This window comes from Ambystoma mexicanum, chromosome 3p, assembly GCF_040938575.1.
Source record: "Ambystoma mexicanum isolate Mex_15411 chromosome 3p, UKY_AmexF1_1, whole genome shotgun sequence".
Taxonomy (NCBI): domain Eukaryota; kingdom Metazoa; phylum Chordata; class Amphibia; order Caudata; family Ambystomatidae; genus Ambystoma; species Ambystoma mexicanum.
The window spans coordinates 1113554375-1113577818 of NC_090925.1; the positions used below are offsets into that span (position 1 = coordinate 1113554375).

The following is a 23444-nucleotide window of genomic DNA, read 5'->3' on the forward strand; positions in this document are numbered from 1 at the left end:
TCTCTAAAAGAGCTCATGCGCAATATAATGCCATTAGTCATTTTCACAAGAGGCAAATAGCTGTTTTTCAGAGAAAAAACACATTTGTGCTACTTACTGATTAAAGCATCCTAACCCTGGATCATTGAAATGAGAGTATGGATTCACTCTAGACAAGGAACCCATGCAGAGCCAGCAGAAGTACTGTGCGCAGCCAGTGCATGTCATCTTGTTGCAGCCATCGATTTTCTGATGAAAAAAATGAAATTAATATATCATGTAATAAACCTGTAATGTCAGATTCCACAAAGCACCATTGTTCCAGGTAGGATTAGTATGCTTTTCAAGGTAGTGCAGTCTAGACAAACTGAGCACTTGTAGACATGTCATGGAAAACCTAATTCTCCACCATGAGATCATCCATTTATATTTTTTTTAATCAAGTTTATTTATTTTTAAAAGGATGCCACACACGTTCTTTTCAATACTAACATACAATTGCTGTTTTTAGGAATGATTGACACTTAGTACACAAATTGTCATCGTTTTACATACAAGGCTGCAATTGTTGCAGCAAATAATCACTGGCAACAGACACTGTCGCATGTGCATTAATCCGACATCAGGAAATATGCTTTACAAAGCATGTTTGTTAAATTAAACAGGTAACAGTCTGTCAACAATCGATGTCCATAGACGAAATAGGCTGAAACTCCACACACATATTGGTAAATGTACACATTACATTTCTTAACTATAAACACCAAGAATTGTGATGATAAATGGGTGTGTGGTGTGATGAACACTGCTACCTGACTTTTGGGCGAATAGCCGGGAGACATCCTTGGGCGACATGTGCCATAGCCCGCTAAGTGATTTTAGGCCATGGAGTGAGGAGTAGGACCCTGGCTGACATCATCCAGCTTGCGTAGCAGGTGTTTGTCACATGGAGTCTATCATGGGTTCTGTGCATATAAAGAACATTGGTATGGTAGAAGTCCCTGTCATGTTGACCTTAAACCCCTGATCATGCTGGGTCAGAACAATACAAACACCTGGTGTCCCAAGCCAAACATTTATGAGATAGGTACGGTCAGAGGGGGCTATGAGAGACACTTCACAAGCAAAGCAAAAGAGAACAACTTAAATGCACGTACGTTCAAAGCAGAGAAACCTCTGTGGTGCCGAACCAGGCTTGTGAATCTGTGGTGGGCATTGCCCCAGCATGCTCAGCACCATCCACGCAAGCTGTTAGGGGAGTTTTCCTAAAGTCCTAATTGGAGGTAAGACTTTAGTAAGCGATCCCAGTGGTTTGTAGATCGCAAACATATGAGTCTGTACAACTCGGAGACCTTGGTAGAGTGGTGGAGCAGTGAGGTTTATATTAAAAGGATGATGTGAGCTGTAGGTAAGTACAGTGACCCTAGTTAGTTATGCACATCAAGGAAACACTTACACATACATTTATATTAAAATATAGATTATATTTACACAAGAGTCACTGTTAAATAATTAGCACAATAAACTAACACACATTGGTATACTTTACAATACTTTCAAAAGGCCACTTCTTAGTTGGTAGTTGCTGAACGCACAGTAGTTACAGGAGTTTGACAGGTCTACCGTACTATCAGTGATAACGCGCACCCACAAAGTAATACGGTAATTGCATTTAGTCAGCATACACATAAAATAATGATTTTTGGGAAGGAAAACAGTAAGTGTTACCCTAGTAGAGCTTCAGGTTCTAGAGGTGGTTTCCCTACACAGCAAGTGAAGTCCAAAACGCAATCCTAGCTAAAAGGCCGCTCAGAGAGGCTTAAAGTCTTGAAAAGCAGCAGAAGTCAAAAGGTTACCGTGGATACTTTCTAGTCTCTAGGAAGGAAGATACAAGAAGTCTTAACCAACCCTGTTAAAGGACTTGTTAAAGGGACACAAGCAGCAGCTTCAGTCTGAGGTAAGAGGGGGTTGCCCTGGACACCTCTTTGTGCACTCCAACGCTCTGGAGCGACTTCCTGGAATGAGGTAAGCAATACCCTTTCCCCCACAGTACCTTAGGTTTGAAGAAAACGTTTGTGGCGGATGCTGCACAATGTTGAAGCTCTGGACCCCAACCTCTGGATTCCTTGGTCTGATGACAAAAGGCAGGATAATGGATGGGATCTTTCAGCAGCAGTCTTGGAGGAGCTCTGGCACGGCTTTCATAAACTTCTTGTGTCACTCTGCGGTTTTGGAGCCTTTTCTGCAGCACCAACAAAGGAAGTGATTTGCCCAGTCAATCATCTTCGGTTCCTGCAGTCCTACACTCTGAGGAGGTCTGGTCGAGTTGGATTAGGTCTCTGGAGTGTACTTAGGTCTGAGCAAAGACTTGGATGGATGTTGCCTTTCCACGATGATACACTCTAAGTGGGCAGCAGGTCTCCTGGTATTGGGGTTCCACAGTTCTGGAAACTCACAGGACCTCGGGAGATGGCTCAAATCAAAGTTTATCTTGGGACTGGCTGTTCCCACCAGTTAAAAGGGAAAGAGTCGCCCTCGTCAGAGTTTCTCTGTCGCACAGAAAATGGCGTCAGGACAGCAATGGTCGCTTCACAGTGTTTCGAAGGGTCTTGCAAGAACCTCTGGTAGGCTTCTTCTTCGGTTACTTCATCTTCCAGTGGTCGACTTGCTCTCTACTCCAGGAGCCTCACCTTTTATACAGTTCCAGCACTCACTCCTCTGCAATCTTCCTCAGCAGTTTACAGAACAGGGCGTTTGGCTGTCCAATCAGGACAGCCAGACCCCCAGTGGGAGCTGGTCCCATTCAGTCACTCTGGCAGACAAAGGACAAGGGGGGTGGAAAAGTCCTCCCACACTTCCTGCCTGCCCAAACACTCTGGAGCCTTGGTGGGGACACCCAAGGGTTCCCGCCAAAGGCAAAACACACACACAGGCCTCCCCTTCCCAGAATGGTAGAAGGGCTTACAAAGAACCACCACGCTAGTAATGGTGAAAAAAGAAGGGAGGCCCCAGTACTTGGGTGCCCCTATTGTCCACTACTGAGGCTATGGACATAGCTGTGGTAGAAAAATCACACACTTGTTGGTAGAACACGTCCACTGCCACCAGCAATAACTAGGAGATTGTCTATGTGACTAAAAAGTCACAGGAGCAGAGAGAAGGGAGATACTATGCATCCCTTTGGCACTCCACATAAGGTGGTGTGTGCCAATCTCCAACTATAAAGTTTTCCTTAGGAACTGTAGTTACTCTAGGATAAAGAAAGAAAATCAAAAGGAGGACCCCAAAGGTCCCCGGCAACACTGCCCATAAGAAGCTGTGTGCTGCCATAGTAAAATACAGATGCCTTTAAGAGTTATGGAGGAAAATAGACACCATAGCATAGGTACAATACAATACAAAGAATAGAGTTCCAAAAGACAGAGCACATAAGAATGAATGAGTGGAAAAAGGCTCCACTCAATCATAATTTCAGAAAAGGGTCCAGAAGTCAAGCAAAAAGTGCTGGGGGTTTAAATAGAAGAGGGGATGAAGCATAAAAATGATAAATCTCCCGATCACATGCGTGAGACCAAGATTCAAGATGGTGGTGAGCCCCTTCGTCGCAAGGTCTCCAGAGGACTGAATCTGGGAGGAAGGCTAAGAACGTATTTGGAAGGTTGGGTAAAAGAATAATTAATACATCAGGTTGTAGAAAGAATGTGGTGGCACACCTGAACCCAGTTAATCAAGGGAGATCCCCTACAGTTGGAGTTAGGCTCTTATGCCAGGCCTACGGACTGACAAAGGTACAGATTGGAAAGAGTGGAAGCACAGTGCAGGAAGCTGGAGGAAAGAGATGGAGGAGCTGGCGAGCAAAGTAGGAGGCAGTTGAGAGAAAAACAGTGGTGCAGATGAAGTTGGAGGTAGTGAATGCTAGAAGGGATTTTCAGAAACATATTTGTGGAGGGGTTCCGAGAGGCCAACCTAGGTGATGAGCAAGGGCTTTTCACACGTGGTCTTAATCTCTCTCAAGATATGGTCGACTGAGCAGAAAGGTAGAGTGAGACGATCAGGTGCTGGTGTGCAAGTGCAGTTGTAAACACTCTGAAGCCAAGTAATTGTGTTCACATTGAAGCATACAAATAAACTATTAGGCCTTAACACACATGCAGGTAAAAGTCTTTCTGTGGCTTGTATGTGTTTAGAGTCCTCAGTGCCTAAGGCCCATAGTTGATTGCAAGCATATACCTCCATTGCATACGCTACACACTGTTTTTCTCTATGAACCCTGCCAGTCTTAGGCTTTAGCTTTTTACACGCTGGGCACCTATCCTGCCCATGGTCTCTGGACATTTATTACACAACCAATGGGTGTCTTGTGCCGCAGACTAGGCATTACAAGTAGGTAGAACTTCAAACAAGTGCTCTGCATGAGTTTATTAAAGCAAGGGCAAGTAGAGCAAGTGAAAACATAATTCTTAGAAATAATGAAAATATTGACCTCTAGAGCAACACCAATATTTTGCTCTACTACGCTGCACAGATTTGCGTAGGTGTTGCCCATGGAAAAGGCAGGAGTTATTATAATCAAGCTTCAGCGGTTACACCCGTTTCTTCTCTTGGCATCGTTCACCTGGCCACCCTCTGTTCTTTCGGGCCCAGGTATCTAGTCACCCTGCCACCATCTGCACTAGGGTTCTGTATCTGTACCCATACAGTCCCCCTCCCACTTTTCTTCTGCACTTATCAGATATACCTTTATGACTAACTTTCACCTGCCACTTGCTGGCTGCACTACCATGGTTTATCACCCTTATTTATTCTATTTAATATTTATGTTTTCTCTCTTCTTCCTCGCACTTTCTACTCCCCCCCCCCCTTTCCATGCACTTTTCCCCATATTTTCCTTTTCCATGCACTTTCGCTTTCTTAAATGTCACTGGGCCTAGTAAAATAGCAGTTTTTCTGTTTTTTCTCCCTTGTTTCCCTCCCTTTTTGCCTGGTCGTGCTCTGAAACACTTGCGTATGAGCGCGATATAAATAAAATATAATTTCATTTCAACCACACCGATGGCACAAAAAAAAGGACCCCAACGTGGGGATCATAAACTACATCACAAACCACTAGATGGTGGCCTCTGCAACACATTAAGCTGAAGCAGATACACAAGCCATTAAAAGGCTTTAGGACAACATTAGAGATACACCTCTAATTTCACCACACTATGGATTACCCATGGGGGCATCAAAAGCTCACCTCCACCGCTCACAGCCAGGAAAGTAATGATAGGGAGTGGACTTATACCCATGCAGTATAAACACTTGCACCCAGAACTGTGATTTGCCGAGCTACCATTCCTGGAGCACTCAGAATCACTGGGGATACTTACTTCTGTCGTTGGTGTCGTTGTCGGGAGTCCAAGGGTTGTGGGTGCAGTGGCTGATGAGGAGGGAGCCCCAATGACACATTAGGCAAAGTGTAGCAGCGAAGGCTACTGGCCAGGGGCCAGCAGGCTCGGTTTGTGGTGGCAGCAAAGAACAGGCTTAAGGTAGGCCCCCTCTCCAGGAAGGAGGGCAGATAAGGCAGGCAACTATATTCCCGGGCCACAAAAGGAGTGCCTGCAAAGCCGAAAGCTCCAGCTCTGGATGGTGACCTTTCCAGCACAGGAGGCTGCTCTGTGAACGATCAGCCCACAGGATGCTCCCAGGGCGCTTTGAAGTCCACAGACAACAGAACCCTCATGCACATTGCAGGACTAGTAGATCACACCAGGCCAAGAAGGAAGGTACCATTAAAGGTCTTAACTGGTTACAGGGGAGGCAAAATAGGTTGTGGCATGCTGGTTTCCATCAGCATCAGTCCTCCAATTCTCCAATGCATTCGTCACATCTCTGGATACTCTGCTCCATTGGGCGACTTACAGAATGGCTCCAATGCACATCTTAACCAAATTCCAGGTTGGAAGTTACCCTGCCCACTAATGATCTCCACCACTGAAACAGTTAAGAGTTGTCAAATTATGGAGAGTGTAACGAATTGCAGGGTTTCATCACAGCTCCCCACTAGGGAGCCTTTCCTTGTGAGGCTAGGGAGGTCAGCCTGCTATTCAACATTTCTGCTAGGGTCAAGGGTCAGCGGGAGAGAACTCTTCTGGGGATAAGGACTCCCATCGTGTTAAGGAACTCCGTAAAACCCTCTCTGTTGAACCATCAATACCATCCATGCTTCAGAGAAATCCATCACTACGGTTGGTTATTGTAATGTTAGTCCTAACTGCAAGGGTGCAGAAGGAGGAGACTGACACATAGCTGGCATAGTGATTGCTATAGACTTTTATTCAGTATAAAAATAAAGAGAAAACCTATCTTTCCCTACGTCTATGATGAGGGGTTTCCCTGCCTCAACTAAAGTACTAAAGGATCTGTCAGGATGTCTTCTTCACTTAAAGAGTCCATTGTCCTGTGTCAAAAAGTCCCCATCTCTGTCACTTACAATGATAACTGATATCCAAGGTTGCGCCAATGTTCTTGGTCCAGTAGAAGGGCTGGCTGGCACAGTTCTGGTTATAAGTTACTCACCAGGTGGAATGACTCCCTTCCCTGGTTTTAGTACTTCACAGACAAACAGGATTGCTGATCTCTCACAGTTCACCATTTCTTTGTCCTTGGGGGGGGTGGGGGGGGATAATGACCCCTTTCCCCTGGATCACTGGTTTGATCCTTCTTGCAAACTCAGCTACAAGGAGAATGATTCCCTTCTCATGGCCTTCCTTGGCTTTGCTTCTCATAGATCACAATGCCAGGGGAAAGGTCTCCCTTTCTCTGGCTCTTTTGTGCACTTGGTTTCACAGTTCACAACAGGGGCATGACTCCCCTCCCTTTGCTTCTTGTTTATTTGGTTTCACAGTTCAACCCTCTGCTGGTTTGTTCTGGCAAACATCGTTCACTCTCCAGCCAGGTACTGCTCTGAGGAAGATAACTTATACTGATCTTACCTTGTGGCTGCAGGTCCCAGACCTGTATCTTTCTACTACTTGGATTTGGCAGACCTGGGCTTCTTTCCTGCCAGGTACGGCCACAAAGAAGATGACTTGTGTTATGTTTCAGTTTCTGGGCCCCTCCCTGGTGGTCAGTGGCTTTACTTGACCCCAGCACGAGGGAAACCTCCCTCTGACTCTCTGGGTTTTTCTGCGGGTCCCAGGCCCTACTCTGGTGGTCAGTGGTATCTCTGTTCCCACTGTCATGAGGGATTTTATCCCTGTGGCTGTGCCTGGCTCTCCACTTCACCGGGTCTCCCACGTTGCCTGCTTTCAAAACGGGAGTCACCGGCTTTCGCAGGGTTCATGTTACTTCTCGCCAGCCTCTCCGGTCTGCTCTTATTCCAACCGGCTTTCTCCAGTGGCTCCCCGAGCCCTGATGTTTCCGCGTTGGCGACGTCTCGCCCCCTTGTTCCCTTCGCGGGAATCTTACTGGATTGGACTCGACAGTCCACTTCATATCAAGTGTGGGACTTCCAGTCCGTCGACAACCCCGGTACGAGTTGGCCTCCTGCTGGCTCCTCTGCTGCTTCTGTGGCGTCTCGCCCTTTCGCTCCCTTCTCCCAGTTTAAATTTCTGGGGCAGCTGTCGCAGATTACACACTTCTGTGGTAGAAGACGCTGAGTCCTCCTTCAGTTTCCTTATTATGGGGCTTGTCCCACCATTGTGTAATGTCAGTTATTGCTATTAGTGGCTCTGAGGTAATTCTCATGTTTCTTGAGAGACACCTCGTCTCAGTACTTCTGTTTTGTCTGTTTTTCTGGCACTGCTGTGATACCAGAGTCTACTACAAACAGCTGTTAAATCTTAAGGTTTGCAAGTGTTGGGTAAGGTATTGGGCTCTACATAGTAGGGCTGTGAGTAGGGTGTTGGGTGACGGGTGTTGTACCGCGTTCTCCCTAGATGGTCTTCTTTGTCCCTAGAGGGGGTAGTCTCTCCCCATGAGATCCTCCCGTCGAGTACCAACCCCAGGGGACCTATCAGGTAGCAGCCTCACTACCCTGGCCTCACTGGAAGGGGCTCCCCCTCGGGGAGAAGTGACAACATCTAAGGATTTGTCACAAGAATTTTTAAAAAATGTCTGACAAAACCACTGCGACAAAGAAGAACGATGGGCATGTAATACAGATTACTCTGTGCTCCAATGTTAATCCAACGAGTAAGAGGGATTACTCATCCAAGAGAGAATCCAGTGCTTAGATATAAAAATAGAAGCACTGAAGATGGAGAGCGAAGTCCAGAAAGTTCGCACCTGTGAAGAGCTGGGAGCTGCTGAGGACCAGGAAAGCCCCGGCTGTGAAGACATGGCTAGTGGATGTACAGGCGAGGCACAGGGAAACCAGAGATCCGTGCTGTGCAAGGGAAGAGAACCTTGAGGAAAAGAGGACCAAGTGAGCAGCGGCGTGACCTGGGAAAGGTGGACTTCAGTCCAGAAACAGCACAGAGACTGCTGCAGCCATGGCTACGCCACACTGAAGAACCAAGAAGAGCTGGCGTGACCTCCAAAGTTGTTTCGATGCCAAGAGTTGTTCTGATCCCAAAGAGATCCGGTGACGCTAGCCTGTGAGCAAAAAGGTAACGGAAGAGGCGGGAGACCCAGAGGCATAAGGGTAGCGGGGACGCACACTGCCTACCCGTCCCAGTGACACAACAAGTGCTTATAAGGGTCAGAAAAAAGCAAGCATTTCTAATGACTAAGAGAACATTTGTATAAAGCACGTTGATTTGGGGGAAATAAGGAAGGAAAGGAATACAGAAAGTCAAGAGAAGAGACATTTGTGTTCCTTTAAAGTGTTGGGGAAAGGGTACCTTAAAGAGACTTCAAGACGATGTGTCCCAAAGGGGCAAACAAGCAAATATTGCAAGGAGAACAGGGTAATCTCTAAAAGGAGGGGGAAGGGGACACCAAGAGGGTGGAAGGGTCCCTGAGAAGAACTAGAGAGAAGCACCTCAAAGCACCGCTTTGCTGCTCATGCTGCTCCTTTCCTTGCTGATCAGCTGATTGTGAATCGTTTTATCAAGCAGAAAGCTCTGGGAACTTGTGCTAACAAACTTTTACGGACTGTTTGTATTTGCAAACGCTTGGCTCCTCACCTTTTCTTCAACATGCATAAAAACCAGCACGCATGCGCACTAACGCGCGTGCGTACCAGTGAGAAGCACCTCGAAGCACTGCTTTGCCGCTCCTTTACCTGATCAGCTGATTGTGGATCGTTTAATCAAGCGGTAAAAAGACACTTCTCCTGTTGCTAAAATCATCTTGCATGGGCCATTGTACAAGTATTTACACTTGCCTAACTTTTTACATCAAGGAAAGATCTGGAAACATTGTCCTAACAAACTTTTATGGACTGTTTGTATTTTCAAATGCTTGGCTCCTCCCCTTTTCTTCAAAACACGTAAAAACTGGCATGCGCGCGCACCAATGAGAAGCACCTGGAAGCACTGCTTTGCCGCACTGATGAAGCAGCAAGAGTGGTGAGAAGTGTTTGCTATTTTGATGTTACGGTTTCACAATATTGTTACATTGTTGCACCACAGTCACAAGACTGGCGACTGAACAAGGTTTGTTTGTTTGTTTGTTTATTAATTTGTATAGCGCACCTGACCCAAAGGTTGTTGTGCGATTGCATTAATGCTTAATGGTTTAACTCATGCACGGTTACATTTCTCTTTTTGATAGCCGGTGAAATTGTTGAAAACATAATTGAAAGTGTATTTTTTGTCACGTATGTCCATACCATTCTACACTTTATAGTCAATATGCCAGACAGGATGAATACGCTGCAGAGCGTCATATTGAATGAACGTAATATACCTCGGAGAAAGACCACACCAAAGGTTATTATTTTGACGCCTGTGAACAAACACCAGTCAACACTGACATTCGTGATTTTTATTCGGTTCTTGCTGAGAGCAGAACAGAGTCTTGCTTACACCCCCTACCAAAGTTGGTTGATGCAAGCACGAGTCCTGTTGAGGGAACAACAGTTAATCACTTCATGTCACAACCGGCTAATACAGATGCTTCTAACATATCAAAAAGTTCTAAATCACTACAAGTGATTTCAGATCAAACTATATTAAGAGTATCCCATTCACCTCTGTGTCCAGTAATCAATTTACTGGACCTGACAACGCTAGAGACAAATCAGGTGATTTCTGATATATCAATTCATGCAAGTGATGTAAGTGCACAACAGCACAATCGGTTATGCCACAAACACAGGTGGTCTCAAGTAGTATGCTAGAGATAACCTTAACAGCAGTTAATACAACCATAACAAGCCTATTTAAATTATTTGAAATCCTAGATTCCAAATTGTCCCAACAATCCGGCCAAATCCAGCTTATAGCGGACTGGATTTCTCAAGAGATGCTTACCAGAACAAGTAATACGATCTCAAGCGAAAAAGCCAAAGAGCTATTAGCAGCCCCTCCTACCAAATCACGAACAATCTTTTCAGATAAAACTAACATGCCATTTGTTCTACCCGATTTGTCACAGAATTACTCAGTGGTGAAAGTAGATATTTGTGGACACGGGAGGAGCAGAATAAATCTTTGAATTTAAATATTGAACAGCATCCTTTCGACATATTTACAGTAACGGGCACCAAAACAGGGAGTACAGAAAGCTCAAAATTTAAATTATTAAATCAAGAGCAAAAGAAAATAAAAAAACATGCGAGCTGTGAAGTCTACCAGCATCAAGAGTGCCAAACCATTCATACGTGCCATTTGTAAGGCACTAAAGAGCCCGACATACGTAATTGGAACTAAAACGTTAGCCAAGAACAGACCCCCTAGCAACTCATTGCCACTGACCACCTCTGTAGAACAAAACAGTGTACATTCATGGTCATATGAACCACTGAATGATTTAATCACTGTAATTGAAGATAAAACTAGTCAATCTGTAAAAATATATACTCTCAAGGATCCCAATCAAGGCACAGTGCAGGAGAAAGAAAAAGAATACATGGAAATCAACAAGGCAGTAGACATTTATTTGATGGAACGATTTGAAGATCAAACTCAAACCTTGAATTAATGTACAAGTGTCAGAAGTGACAGTAGCGGGCAATGTACTAACTAGTCCGTCGACTTTGCAAGGTGCGCAAAAAAAACCTTTGCCAAAATTGCCTGTTAGTACAATAGTCCAAACATTAAGTGTCAATAAATCACAGAGTCATAACCAGGATAATAATACCACCAACAGACAAGAGATGGCTCATCAAGCTGTGACAACTAAATTTAAGTCCCAACACCAAACTCACTTGTTGATATTGAAATGTCACGCAATACAGAACAACAATTATGATCTATGTAGAACTAGCATACTGAACATATTTGCAGAAGGTCCAGCACTAGAAGACATCACATCTGTTGACATAGAACAGGTTGAATTTTGAGACAATATGGATATATCCATTGTAAGACTATGGCTACCATCAGGCCTAGTCTTGAATGCAGTGTGAAGAGCAAAAATGGATCTCTTTACATTGGGATTCATTATTGCACATAACCCAGAAATGAGACATACGTCCCCAGTTATGAATCATACCGATCAAACTATCAAGTTGTTCTTCTACCTGTGTGCATTCAAGAGTACATCAACAGTCAATACACCGAAAGGAACAGGCATAACCACCAGCAGAAAACCCTGTAAAAACAAACGCTGTTGGCGAGTTGGAACACTCGCGGTCATTCTCACTTGCAGTTTTCCAATTTCAATCAAATGGAAAAATGTGATATTTTAGACCTGCAAGAGACCTGGCTTATGGTTAACCCAATATGGGACAACCATAACATTTTATTGCCAAAGAAAAATCTATCACTTGCACACCAAATGTAACGGGAGCGTAGTTTGGATTTTATGGCATAGACTAAAGTTTTTTTTTTTAAAAGGAATTTAAAGTGCGGGGGAGAAGAACAACAATCCTGGAATATGGTCTGTGTGATAAGTAGAAAGAAGAAGTTTCCAATTAGGGAACTCCCATCCCCTGCACACCATCAAAGGCTAGACAAGCCAAATGTTTCTAGCTAACAAGTTTTTACATTAAACATTTTTTGAAGATTATATTCATAGTTCACATTTAGACAAAAGAATAACTAGTATGAGCAAGTTATTCAATTTAACACACTCCTAGTTCCTTCCACTATGTGTCCCAATAGGACATCGACCTACAGACACATTGTTCTACACAGCACCTGAATTCCTGTGATGGTACGTTATTGCCTATATTCATATTTTTGTCTTAGCCTGAACATATATCAGCAAGTGATAGAATTTTCTCTCTCTTTTTATATATTACCCTACTCAGGGGTGGCATATACATACACATTTGCACCCACACCTCCAAGATATGTCATTTTCTAAAATCAACAGTCTAACTGACAAATCAGCAGCTACCCTAGTCTTCAGTGAGGAATAAGCTAATCGAATATTAGGCCTTATAAAAGGTAACAGACAAAGAAACATCAGGTGACGATAACCCTGACAGACTTATCTTCAAATTAGAAAAAATGATCAGAAGAGAAATTTCACAAAAATTGCATGCGACAACTCTGGCCCAATACTATAAGAGCAAGAAAATCGCCAGAGGACTTTGTGTTCATCTCAGACCTACTTTATGTAAGGACAATCAAACGTTCATGACACGATGAGAGCAAATTCTAAATAAGTGTTCCCTTGACCTCGTTTTATTGACTATTGAGGAATTGGCTAAATCGTTATCAATCAACCAAGAAATTGACGACCCAACGCAACAACTTTCTAATCTTAAATAGGCCGATTACTTAAAATCCATTCTTGAAGATACCAAAAAGAAATTGGATTCATACAAGAAGGATATTGAGCAGCGTAAAATCAGGACATTCCGGCGTGATACCCTGGCTATGCACGCGACAGTTTACACGTGGCAAGACTTTTATAATAACTCAAGATCAGCACCACCCAGACCACCAGGACCTACCAACAACAGTGACAGCGGTGAGAACGAGACCCCCCCCTCACAGACTCCTCAAACATCACAGACCACTCCAACCACACAGCCGGACAACAGTCGTGAAGAAACAAACACCCCAAGTACTGCACCAATCACCTCAACAAAAGTCCCTTTTTAGGAGAAGGAAAGCCAGAATAGGGAAAAAGAAAACAACGGCAGAAACACAAATAACAGAATCTATCATCTTAAACATCTCATCTAAACAGTTGACCAAATCACAAATTGATACCCTCAATTTAAGTTCATCATTCATACCCACCAACACCACCACTAACTTTGAGGAAGAAATTAATTTGTTCAAACTAATACGAAAAATTGAATAAAAAATCTTCTTTGACTCACTTCCGGAATCAGTGGAAAAAACGCCAAAAATGTAAATACCTGGAATTAAAAAACAAGAGTACTTCCACCCACAGATAATCATCAACCTATTCAAGTTAAAGACTACCAAGGATTTAAGGCGCCTTAAGTACACTACTTCTGCTAGAACTAACATCAGAAAACACCAATTTAAACTAATCAAGGAGATAGCTGATGATCCCTCCATCACGCTCAAACCAGCCGACAAGGGGGGAGCCCTTGTCTTAATGGACACCGACTTTTACAACAAAGGATGCCACAACTTGCTAAATGATCAAAGTACCTATCTTATATTGGACTCTGATCTAATTTCTTCAATACAGAAAACAATCAAAGAAGTTGTGGAAAAGGCGGAAAGTATGGAATGGATTACTGAAAGCACAGGTGACTTTTTGATCAAAATATTTTTATTCACTTCCCTGGATACATAAAAACAGTATGAATCCTTCATTAAGACCAATTGTTGCAGGAAGTGAAAGCATCCTTCACCCTTTGGCCATCATCTGGATCATGCTTTACAACATTTGGTACAACAAAGATCTACCCATCTTAAAGACAAAGCCCATTTTCTCAGATTACTTAAAGAAATACGAGAAAAACAAGCTATTGATCCCAACATCATCCTATTTACACTTGGAGTAAATAGCCTATATACATCGATCCTTCATAACCTATGGATAGAAGCACTCAAATGGTTTCTCCCACAGCATAGAGAAACTCATCCAAAAAATCTTTGCCATAGAACTCCTGAACCTAATTCTCTATAATAATTACTTCCGCTTTGAAGGAAAGTACTATTTACAGATTGCGGGTACGTCAATGGGGTCAGAACTAGCACCATCATACGCCAACATCTTCATGTTCTACTTTGAACAGACATTTGTACTCAATGAGGATCCCTGGAAAAGTAAGATCGTCTTTTTGGGATTTGGCATGGTACCATTGATGAATTACAACAATTCTTCCAATACCTTAATAACTGTCATGAAAAAATAACTTTCACTTTGGAAATTGGACAATCAAATATCCATTTTTTGGATGTGAACATTGAAAAGATCGGGTCCGATCTTATTATCAGCATCTATAGAAAACCCACTGACACTAATAGTACATTGCACTTCAGAAGTTTTCACCCCTCTCACATCAAGGAGAATCTACCCTTCAGTCATATGCTAAGACTTAAAAGGATTACCTATGATACTACACGACTACTAGATGAGTATGAAAATATGAAGCAAAGATTCAAAAAGAGGCTTCCCTGAAGAAACCTTGAACAAAGCAATCAAATGTACAGAACCATACACCCGTACTGAACTGTTGGAAGTACAGCCAAAAAAAGGAAACCACAAGATTAATCCACACCTTAAAATGTTCTAGTCAAAGATACTGCATCAAAAAAATCAACAACAAAAATTGGGATCTAATAAAATCTGATCCCAACTTACACAAACTATTCCCAGGACCCCCAATGCGGGTCCTTGATTTTAATTTCTTAACTTTACCCTCTAGATATATACCTTTACTTCTTAGCATGGATACACATGCCATCATTTGGTTAGATGAATACCCGCAGGGTAAGTGTGACATTATCCTACTTTTTCGAATCAAGATTAGAATTCTTTCTTTTGAATTGAATACCCATTAGCAAAGCTTATTTCATTATACCTATTAGCTTAGCTAATTAACCAACTACTGTTCAATCGCTCCTTTAGCAACAAACAATCTGTTACATTAGGATTATTCCCCGAATGACCGTTTCTTTGAACTAATGATTGTCCATTTTTGAGTTAACCTGGAATTGTGCTATGAGCCTTTAAGTATGTTATTGATGAATATTTAAGTGTACAATATACTTTTGAAATTAGTAGATTTCTAATTATAAACATGCCTGACTGTTTTTCTATATTAGATAGAAAATTCTGAAATTCAATTGGCACCTGAAGAAGAGAATACATCTCGAAACGTGTTGGGCAAACTTCCCCTATTGATCAATGCATTTCGTGTGTTAAATTGAATAACTTGTTCATACTATTTATTCTTTTGTCGAAATATGAACTATGAATATAATCTTCAAAAAAACGTTGTAATGTCAAGGCATAAAATAAGCAGTGTCACGTAGCAATTTGCTATGTAGTTTTGTACGTTTGCTAATTAAATTGGCACTTGTATAGCAAAGTTAGCTATTTAAGTTACCATGTTCAATTAAAGCACAGCCCTCCCTGCATTCCTCTCTTGCCTTCGGAGCGCTCTCTACCCCTTTTCTTTGTTCACTGCAAGTTCAAAGGGGCTAATGGAGTTAGAGTGCAGTAGTAATCATCCCCTTGACTCCTGTGCCAAACGGCCTGTGTGGGAGTGCTACGCACATTTTATTTTTATTTTTCAAATAATTGCAAACCAGAAATAATCAGGGATAATACTGTTATTAAGCTAACTGTTTCACGTCTGCAAAAGACCAGTATGTCATTTAAAAAAAAGGCTTTAATTCATTTTCTAAAAATGTAATGGGTTACATAACGCATAATTACAGTATTGCTACTGTAAAACACTGCATTGTCTCCATGCTTTACAGTGAAGTATCTAAATCTCAGTGTCAACTAGATTTTATTTTGTTGGGAAGATGCATCATATTGACGAGTGGACACCTTTGAAAATGTACATGGCCACGTGGCCAAATGCTCTGATGGCAAACCTAGTCCTGTGGCCTGCTCGTTATATACAGCTTGCAACTAGTGCTCAATCCATGAGCTGATCCCATACTCCTTGACATGCTATCTTACAATGTTGGTTTATACCCGCTACGCTGAAAGTGAGATGGCCGCAAACTACAATATTGTGCCTAGTTTGCCCAGTTCTCTGCCTGCTATGCGCCTTCCACTCTGCTTAGTATTTTACATAATGAATACACAAAGCCAACTTGATATTTACTTAAAGTAGCAATCCATAATTTCATCCAGTCTATACATCTACAGACCTACTGCAAAACTGTACAATGTAGTTGGCCTCCAGAGCTCACTTTGCTCTATGATTATGATTGCATCATATATTTGCACCTGTAGTAGAGAGCTGGCCAAACTGTTTTAAGAGCCTTTTTAATCATATCTATTTGTGTCCCTTCATGCAGCTAACCTTTTTGCAGGCACTCAGGGCTCGCAAAGTATTTTCACCCACTCGCATAGTCGAGTAGATTTTAAGAAGGGCCAGTACCATTTGCAGGGGATGTTGGAAACTTATTTAAACTTTACATTGTTTTCCGTAAATGTCAAATACAAGTTTCACTGGGCATGGCTGGCCTCTGGGTGGCAGCAGTGTGCCAAACTAAAGTGGGTTTGTGGTGACATGCACCATTTTACAGTAAGAATTTCCAAGGTCTGACTTATCTCAATGTCTTACTTCAGCAGTATACAAAACTGCTGTATTGTTGCTCATTTTATATCTTGGATACAAGTATCTTCTGGTGGCAATAAAAACATTAGTACAACATTGCTAATCAAATGGGTTTGTTTGCTAATCAAGAACAATTTAATTAGCAAACTCTTCTAATCAATTTTTGAAAACTAATTTATGCCTTGAATGTACAAGCTTGTTACCTAGAAACATTTCGCTTGTCTAGCCTTTGATAGTGTGCAGGGGATGGGAGTTCCCTAATGGGAACTTATCTTCTTTCATCATTTTGCCAGCCAAGACAGCACTTAACGGCAGACCAACCTCGGGTCTGCTTGTGGCAGTAAAGCAAAGTGCAGGTCTAACAATTCTTCATTGGGCGCTCCGAACAATATTCGTGCAATTAGTCCAAATCAATGGTTATGATCGGAAAATAGCCCTTCTGAACTTATATCGAAATCCTGTAGCAATATCTGATGATAGCTTTTATAAAGCATTAATAGCCTTACTTGATGATATCGCAATGACCACGGGTGTTACAACCACCATAATTATGGGTGATCTGAATTAGAACTGTATTAATTGTAGACAAAAGGTAAAACATATTGAGAGTACTTCATGAATAACACATGTCCGAAAGTAACTTTAGAATGGCAATGGATCCATTATGGGCGATGTACCACCACAGAGTACATGGAGGAGATTTAGTACGCAAAGTATCATTGACTATATATTTTTAGAAGATGGTTTATTTGCGATAGCTGATAAATTTGAAATCATACAGCAACCTCAGAGTGATCACAATATGCTTGCCCTAACCTGGACATGGCCAATCGGACACGACACGACAGAATGGTACAGGCAACCGTTAACTCTTAATAATGCTAAAACCTGTTTCCGTTGGTGTGATGACAATTTGCAATGGCTTAATAATGAACTTTTACAATGGAACTGGTGTCATTCCAATGAGCAATACACTTCAATTTTGAACAGCTTTAAATGTTCCCTCATGACAGCTCGGCCCAAAGCTTTCCACCATTCACATTGCTTTGATCCTGTTCTAAACACCACAAAGGCAGAATGGCGCAGAGAAAAGAAAATCATTCCAAAATTATTACCAGCTGAGAGATCTAGAGCTATGAAATCAGCTAAGTGTCGCTATCTCGTAATTGGACCAGAGGTCGTTGAGCTTGGTGGTTTCAACACGATAGTGAAGCTATGCTTGAATCTCTGCATAATAATAACTCTGCACAGATGTGGCACCTCTTGAACAACACCAAATCTAATATACAAAGCTCCAATCAAATAAATGGCGTGTCGGAAAATCAGTGGTTGGCACATTATTCTACCTTGTATGCTGATCTACAATTTGATGCCCTAATGAGCACATATCAATTACACGATGTTTGGAATTTGCATTTCACAGCTGAAACCATTGAGGACGCATTGTGTTACGTGACTTTAACATCTGGACTAAGACATCGGCAGAGGGATCCCAATCAAACAGGGTTTGTGGCAGGTATGGGCACAGGAATAAATCTTCTATGCCTTAATGCCATCAAGGCCCAGGCTGACTCGTCAAAACAACCAATTTATTTCTCATTTATTGACCTTCCCTCTGCGTTCGACTCGGTTTCTCAAGTCCTTCTAATTTCCAAACTCAGTAAGGCTGGCTGTCCTCCCACCTTATGCAACATCATTTAGGCTTTTCATTCCAGCATTACTGTGCAAATAAGATTAGCCATGGAAGGATTATTGTCAACATCGATCCGCACAGCACGGGGGCTGAAGCAAGGATTTATCCTTGCTTCAGCACACTTCAATTTTTTGGTTCATGATGTTGGGGAAGCATTTAATGTCGTCATCTCTGATTCGCCCAAGTTAAATGGCACACCAGCCCCCCCCCCTATCTAACAGAGAGAAGATTAGGAGAACATCGACTCGCCCATCCAGAGCAGCCAATTCCCACTGCCTAGAGATACCCAGATTTAAGCTCAAATGATCGGGTAGAAGCAGCTTTCCGGTAAAAGCCGCTCAGTCCTGGAACACACTTCCACTAGATCTCAGAACTGACCAGTCCTACTTTAACTTCATACGCAACACTCTCAAATGGCTGCGCTCTAATGATGTATAATCCCTTTGGACTAACCCTGCTATATCGACCCATGTAACAGACTATAACTATTTGTACTATCCCTCTGTACCTGCTTGTATTTTTGTTGTACTTGATCCTCTTCCTCACTAACTTTTTCATTGTGTAACTAAGCTTTAAGTATCCTTGTACCTGGTTGCGCCCAGTTACCTAAGGGTTCGGTGCGCGCTACAAATCAATAAACAAACACTGATAAAGGCATTATTGTATGCCGATGATTTGGTGTTAATTACTGAAGCAAATCCATTAGTGATCAATTTGCATAAAACTCAAGTACTTGCTTGTACTGTTTGTAAACCAAGAGGAGGTAAATTGGCTTGGTCTGTAAACAATGTTCGACTGGATGTCGTACCCAACTGTACTTACTTGGGTATGATTATTTATCAACAAGCACACAAGTCATCTTTTGAAGTTGGAATGCAAATTGATTACTGCCATATCACAGACCAAGAATATATTACACAAGTATGCTAAATTCTCTAAAATCCCTGCCATAGCTTATTATAAGCAGAAAGTCATTCCAACTCTCTTCTCTATGGCATGATACGGTTGTATACGAATTGTTCGTTTTACAACTGTTCGAATGACAATTGACCTTTTCACAATTGACCGAATTGTGAAGGTCAATTGTACCATATACACCCAACGCCAACCCCCCCCCCAAAAAAAAAATAAAAATTATATATATATATATATATATATATATATATATATATATGATACATTACTCACCGTAATCGTATTTCTGATGCTTGTATCTGCTTAGATTCACATGCTGTGCATAGGCCGACATCTAGTGGAAGCTGCGGAGTATTACAGTTTGTTTTTCGAAACTCGAAAATGGGCGTCGACACAGGGCGTGCCAGTAATACTATCCCTAGTGTGACGTCCACTGTACCCAAGATCCCTCACGCGTCTAGGATCCTCAGATTGTATTTTTTCTGACATGAGGTAGCATGAGGAGTAGCGCGAGTACAGATAATCCAAGCAGATAGACAGAAAGGTAAGACTACAAGCAATCATGCGCCTTCTCTCAGAGGGGAGGAAGGGTGGGTCGCATGTGAATCTAAGCAGATACAAGCATCAGAAATATGATGCCGGTGAGTAATGTATCCCTTCTGAGGCTTGTGGAATCTGCTTAGATCACATGCTGTGCATAGATTATCGAGCAGTACCTGAAGAAGGAGGTGGGATGTGAGAAGGGTCATGAGCAAATAAGTGTCTTAGAACCGCTTGTCCCACTTGTGTATCTGCCTTGGAATGGGTGTCAATGCAGTAATGCTGAGTAAAAGTGTGAATAGAGCTCCAAGTAGCTGCTTTGCAAATGGTGTCAAGGGGTACATTTGCAATGAAAGCCAAAGTGGCCCCAATGCCTCTAGTAGAGTGGGCTCTTGGCGTGAAAGGCAGAGTTTTTTCAGAGAGAGAGTAACACAGCTGGATACAGTTAATAATCCACTTCGAGATGGCACCTTTAGAGACGCGATCCCCCTCTCTGCCTGTAGCTACGGAGACAAACAGTTGATCTGTTTTTCTTAGCGGTCTGGTTTTATTTACATAGTAGAGGATCGCCCTACGCACATCTAGGGTGTGTAGTTTCACCTCAGCTGAGCTTTGCGGGTCCTGGAAGAAAGCCGGAAGCTCGATGGACTGGTTTACATGGAATTTTGATATAAATTTAGGTGAGAACCTAGGGTGTGTGCGTAAAACCAGTTTGTCTTTATGGACAGTAAAGAAGGGATCCTGCACTGACAGAGCCTGAATTTCACTGACCCTTCTTATAGAAGTAATAGCTACTAAGAAGGCCGTTTTATAACTCAGGTGTTTGAGACTGCTTTTATGCATGGGTTCGAAAAGGGGGCCCACGAGCTTGGCTAGCACCACATTAAGGTCCCACCCTGGTGGTGGGTTTGAAATAGGAGGTTGAAGTCTCTTTACTCCTTCCATGAAGGCTTTAACCACTGGTACTTTCCACCACGAAACCTTGTTATGGGAAGTGGTGTAAGCCGACAGGGCTGCCGGGTGTACTTTCAGTGAGTTAAAAACCAATCCTGCATCTAGCAGGTGGAGCATGTATGTAACAATAGTGGAAGAAGTGCAATCAACCGGGTTGATTTGTCTACTCTGGCACCAGATAACGAACCTCTTCCACTTGTCAAAGTAACAGTGCCTTGTCTTTGGTTTCCTAGATTCCTTTAGGATGTCCATACACCTCTGTGGCAAATTGAGATGTCCAAACTCTATGACCTCAGGAGCCATGCTGCCAGGTTCATTGAGTTGGGTTGCTGGTGCACTGTTTGACCTTGGTGCTGGGACAGTAGGTTGTACCAGGATGGAAGTTTGAGGGGCTCGCACACCGCCATTCTGCGTAGGTGTGGGAACCACAGTTGTCTTGCCCACATGGGAGCAACTAGGACGAGCGTCATCGACTCTCTGTTCAGCTTGTTCACCACTTTCCTGATGAGGAGTTGGTGGAAAAGCGTACGCAAACATCCCTGACCAGTTCATCCACAGGCCGTTCCCCTGGGAGTCTGGTTGGGGGAACCTGGATGCAAATCCTGGGCATTGTTTGTTTTCGCTTGTGGCGAATAAGTCTATAGTGGGGAAACCCCACTGAGAGAAGATATCTTCTACGACCTCTCTGTGTAGAACCCATTCGTGTTCCTCAGGGAGGGAGTCTCTGCTCAGGGCATCCGCTAGGGAATTGAGCTCCCCTGGAACATGTTGTGATGACAGGAAGATGTTCCATCTGAGTGCCCATATCCAGATTTTCTGGGCATGCTTCGACAGATTTGGCGAGTGAGTCCCTCCTTGCTTGTTCAGGTAGAACATGGCTGTTGTGCTGTCCGTCCGGATTTGCACTGACAGGTTTAGTAGGTGGGGCTCAAACGCCTGAAGCGCTCTGAATACTGCCAGAAGCTCTAGCAGGTTGATGTGGTTCTTGGCCACTGAGTGAGACCAGAGACCCTGAGCTGTGTGGTGGAGATGGTGAGCTCCCCACCCCGTCAGACATGCATCTGTAGTGACTACTGCCTGTACTTCGGGATCGTAAAAGGGTTTCCCCTGTGCGAGATTCTCTCTTGTCCACCAGTGAAGGCTTTGTACCAGTGTTGGCGAAACGACCACTAGATCGTCCCACTGACCACTTGCCTGAGACCACTGTTTCGCCAACCATTCCTGCATGGGACACATGCGCAGGCGCGCGTGGGGGACCAGGTAAATACAGGACGCCATCATGCCCAGTAAACGCATTGCTTTGCGTACCGTTATTTGTTGACCGGACTGATAATGCGGAATTTGCAGTAGTATATTCCGAATTCTTTCTTCTGAAGGAAAGGTCAACCCCTCTTGGGTATCTAGGATTGCTCCTAGGAATTGTTTTGAGGCGCTTGGCACCAGGCTTGACTTTTTCTCGGTGATTGAGAAGCCTAACTCGTGGAGGAGGTCGATAGTCCTTTGAATGTTTGTCCTGCAAATTCCTGGGGTTTCCCCCGTTATGAGCCAGTCGTCCAGATAAGGGTACACTGGGATTGCCTCCCAGCGTAGGTGTGCAGCCGCCACCGCCAGTACCTTGGTGAATACCCTTGGTGCTGACGCTATCCCGAAGGGCAATACCTTGAATTGGTAGTGTCGACTGTCCACCTTGAAGCGCAAATACTTTCTGTGCGGTGGGAACATGGAAATATGAAAATAAGCATCTTTCATATCCAAGGTTGCCATGTAATCCCCCTTTTTTAGGAGGAGGATTACCTCTTGTAGCATGGTCATACGAAATTTTTGGGGCTTGACATACTTGTTGGCAGGCCGTAAGTCCAATACTGGGCGCATTGACAAATCTTTCTTTGGCACAAGGAAGTAAGTTGAATAAATACCCTTGTTTACCTGGTGTCCCGGGACGAGTTCTATCGCGTCCTTTTCTAGCAGAATGGCGATCTCCTCGAGGAGAATCTTCTGATGTTCTAAAGAGTGTACTCTTTGTCGTGGAGGATGGTTCCGGGGACGCTGCAGTAGCTCTATACAATATCCTGCGGATACTGTTGACAGCACCCATCTGTCTGATGTGATCCCTTCCCAAGACTGGGTGAAATTGGAAATGCGTCCCCCTACTGGGGTTGCGTGAGAAGGGACCCTGAACTGAGCGTCACTGCTTTGGTGGAGGCGTGCCGCCTCCCTTGCTGGGGCTGCCTCTGCCTTTACTACGACCTCTCCAATTACCTCTGCCGTAACCCTGGGTAGACTGTTGGTTGTTGTTCCACTGTGTACCCTGCCCCTGGGAATAGTTAGATCCTCTCTGGGAATTTTGGCCGCGTGGGCGACGAAAATTACTATTCCCTCTCTGGTTAGGGGGTTTATTGGTTAACTGGCCAAGGGACTTGAGTGTTTCATATTCGTCCTTGGCATTTTTCAGTGAGTCTTCGACCGCCTTACCAAACAGATCGGTTTCCACCGGTTTGTCCAACAATGATGCCTGGGTTTCTGCCTTAAAACCAGACTGCCGTAACCAAGCATGTCTTTTGATAACAGTACCCTCCGCTATCAATCTGC

The 23444-nt window shown here is 43.3% G+C and overlaps 1 protein-coding gene across 6 annotated transcripts in view; it reads right to left on the minus strand.

Moving 5' to 3' along the window:
* Positions 1-23444, minus strand: part of RNF14 (ring finger protein 14) — a 561830-nt gene that overhangs the window by 75965 nt on the left and 462421 nt on the right. For all 6 annotated transcript variants that reach the window (XM_069652473.1, XM_069652478.1, XM_069652472.1 and 3 more), the window contains one exon: positions 98-228. In XM_069652473.1, the coding sequence (XP_069508574.1) occupies positions 98-228 (131 nt within the window). The remainder of the gene's footprint in view (positions 1-97; positions 229-23444) is intronic.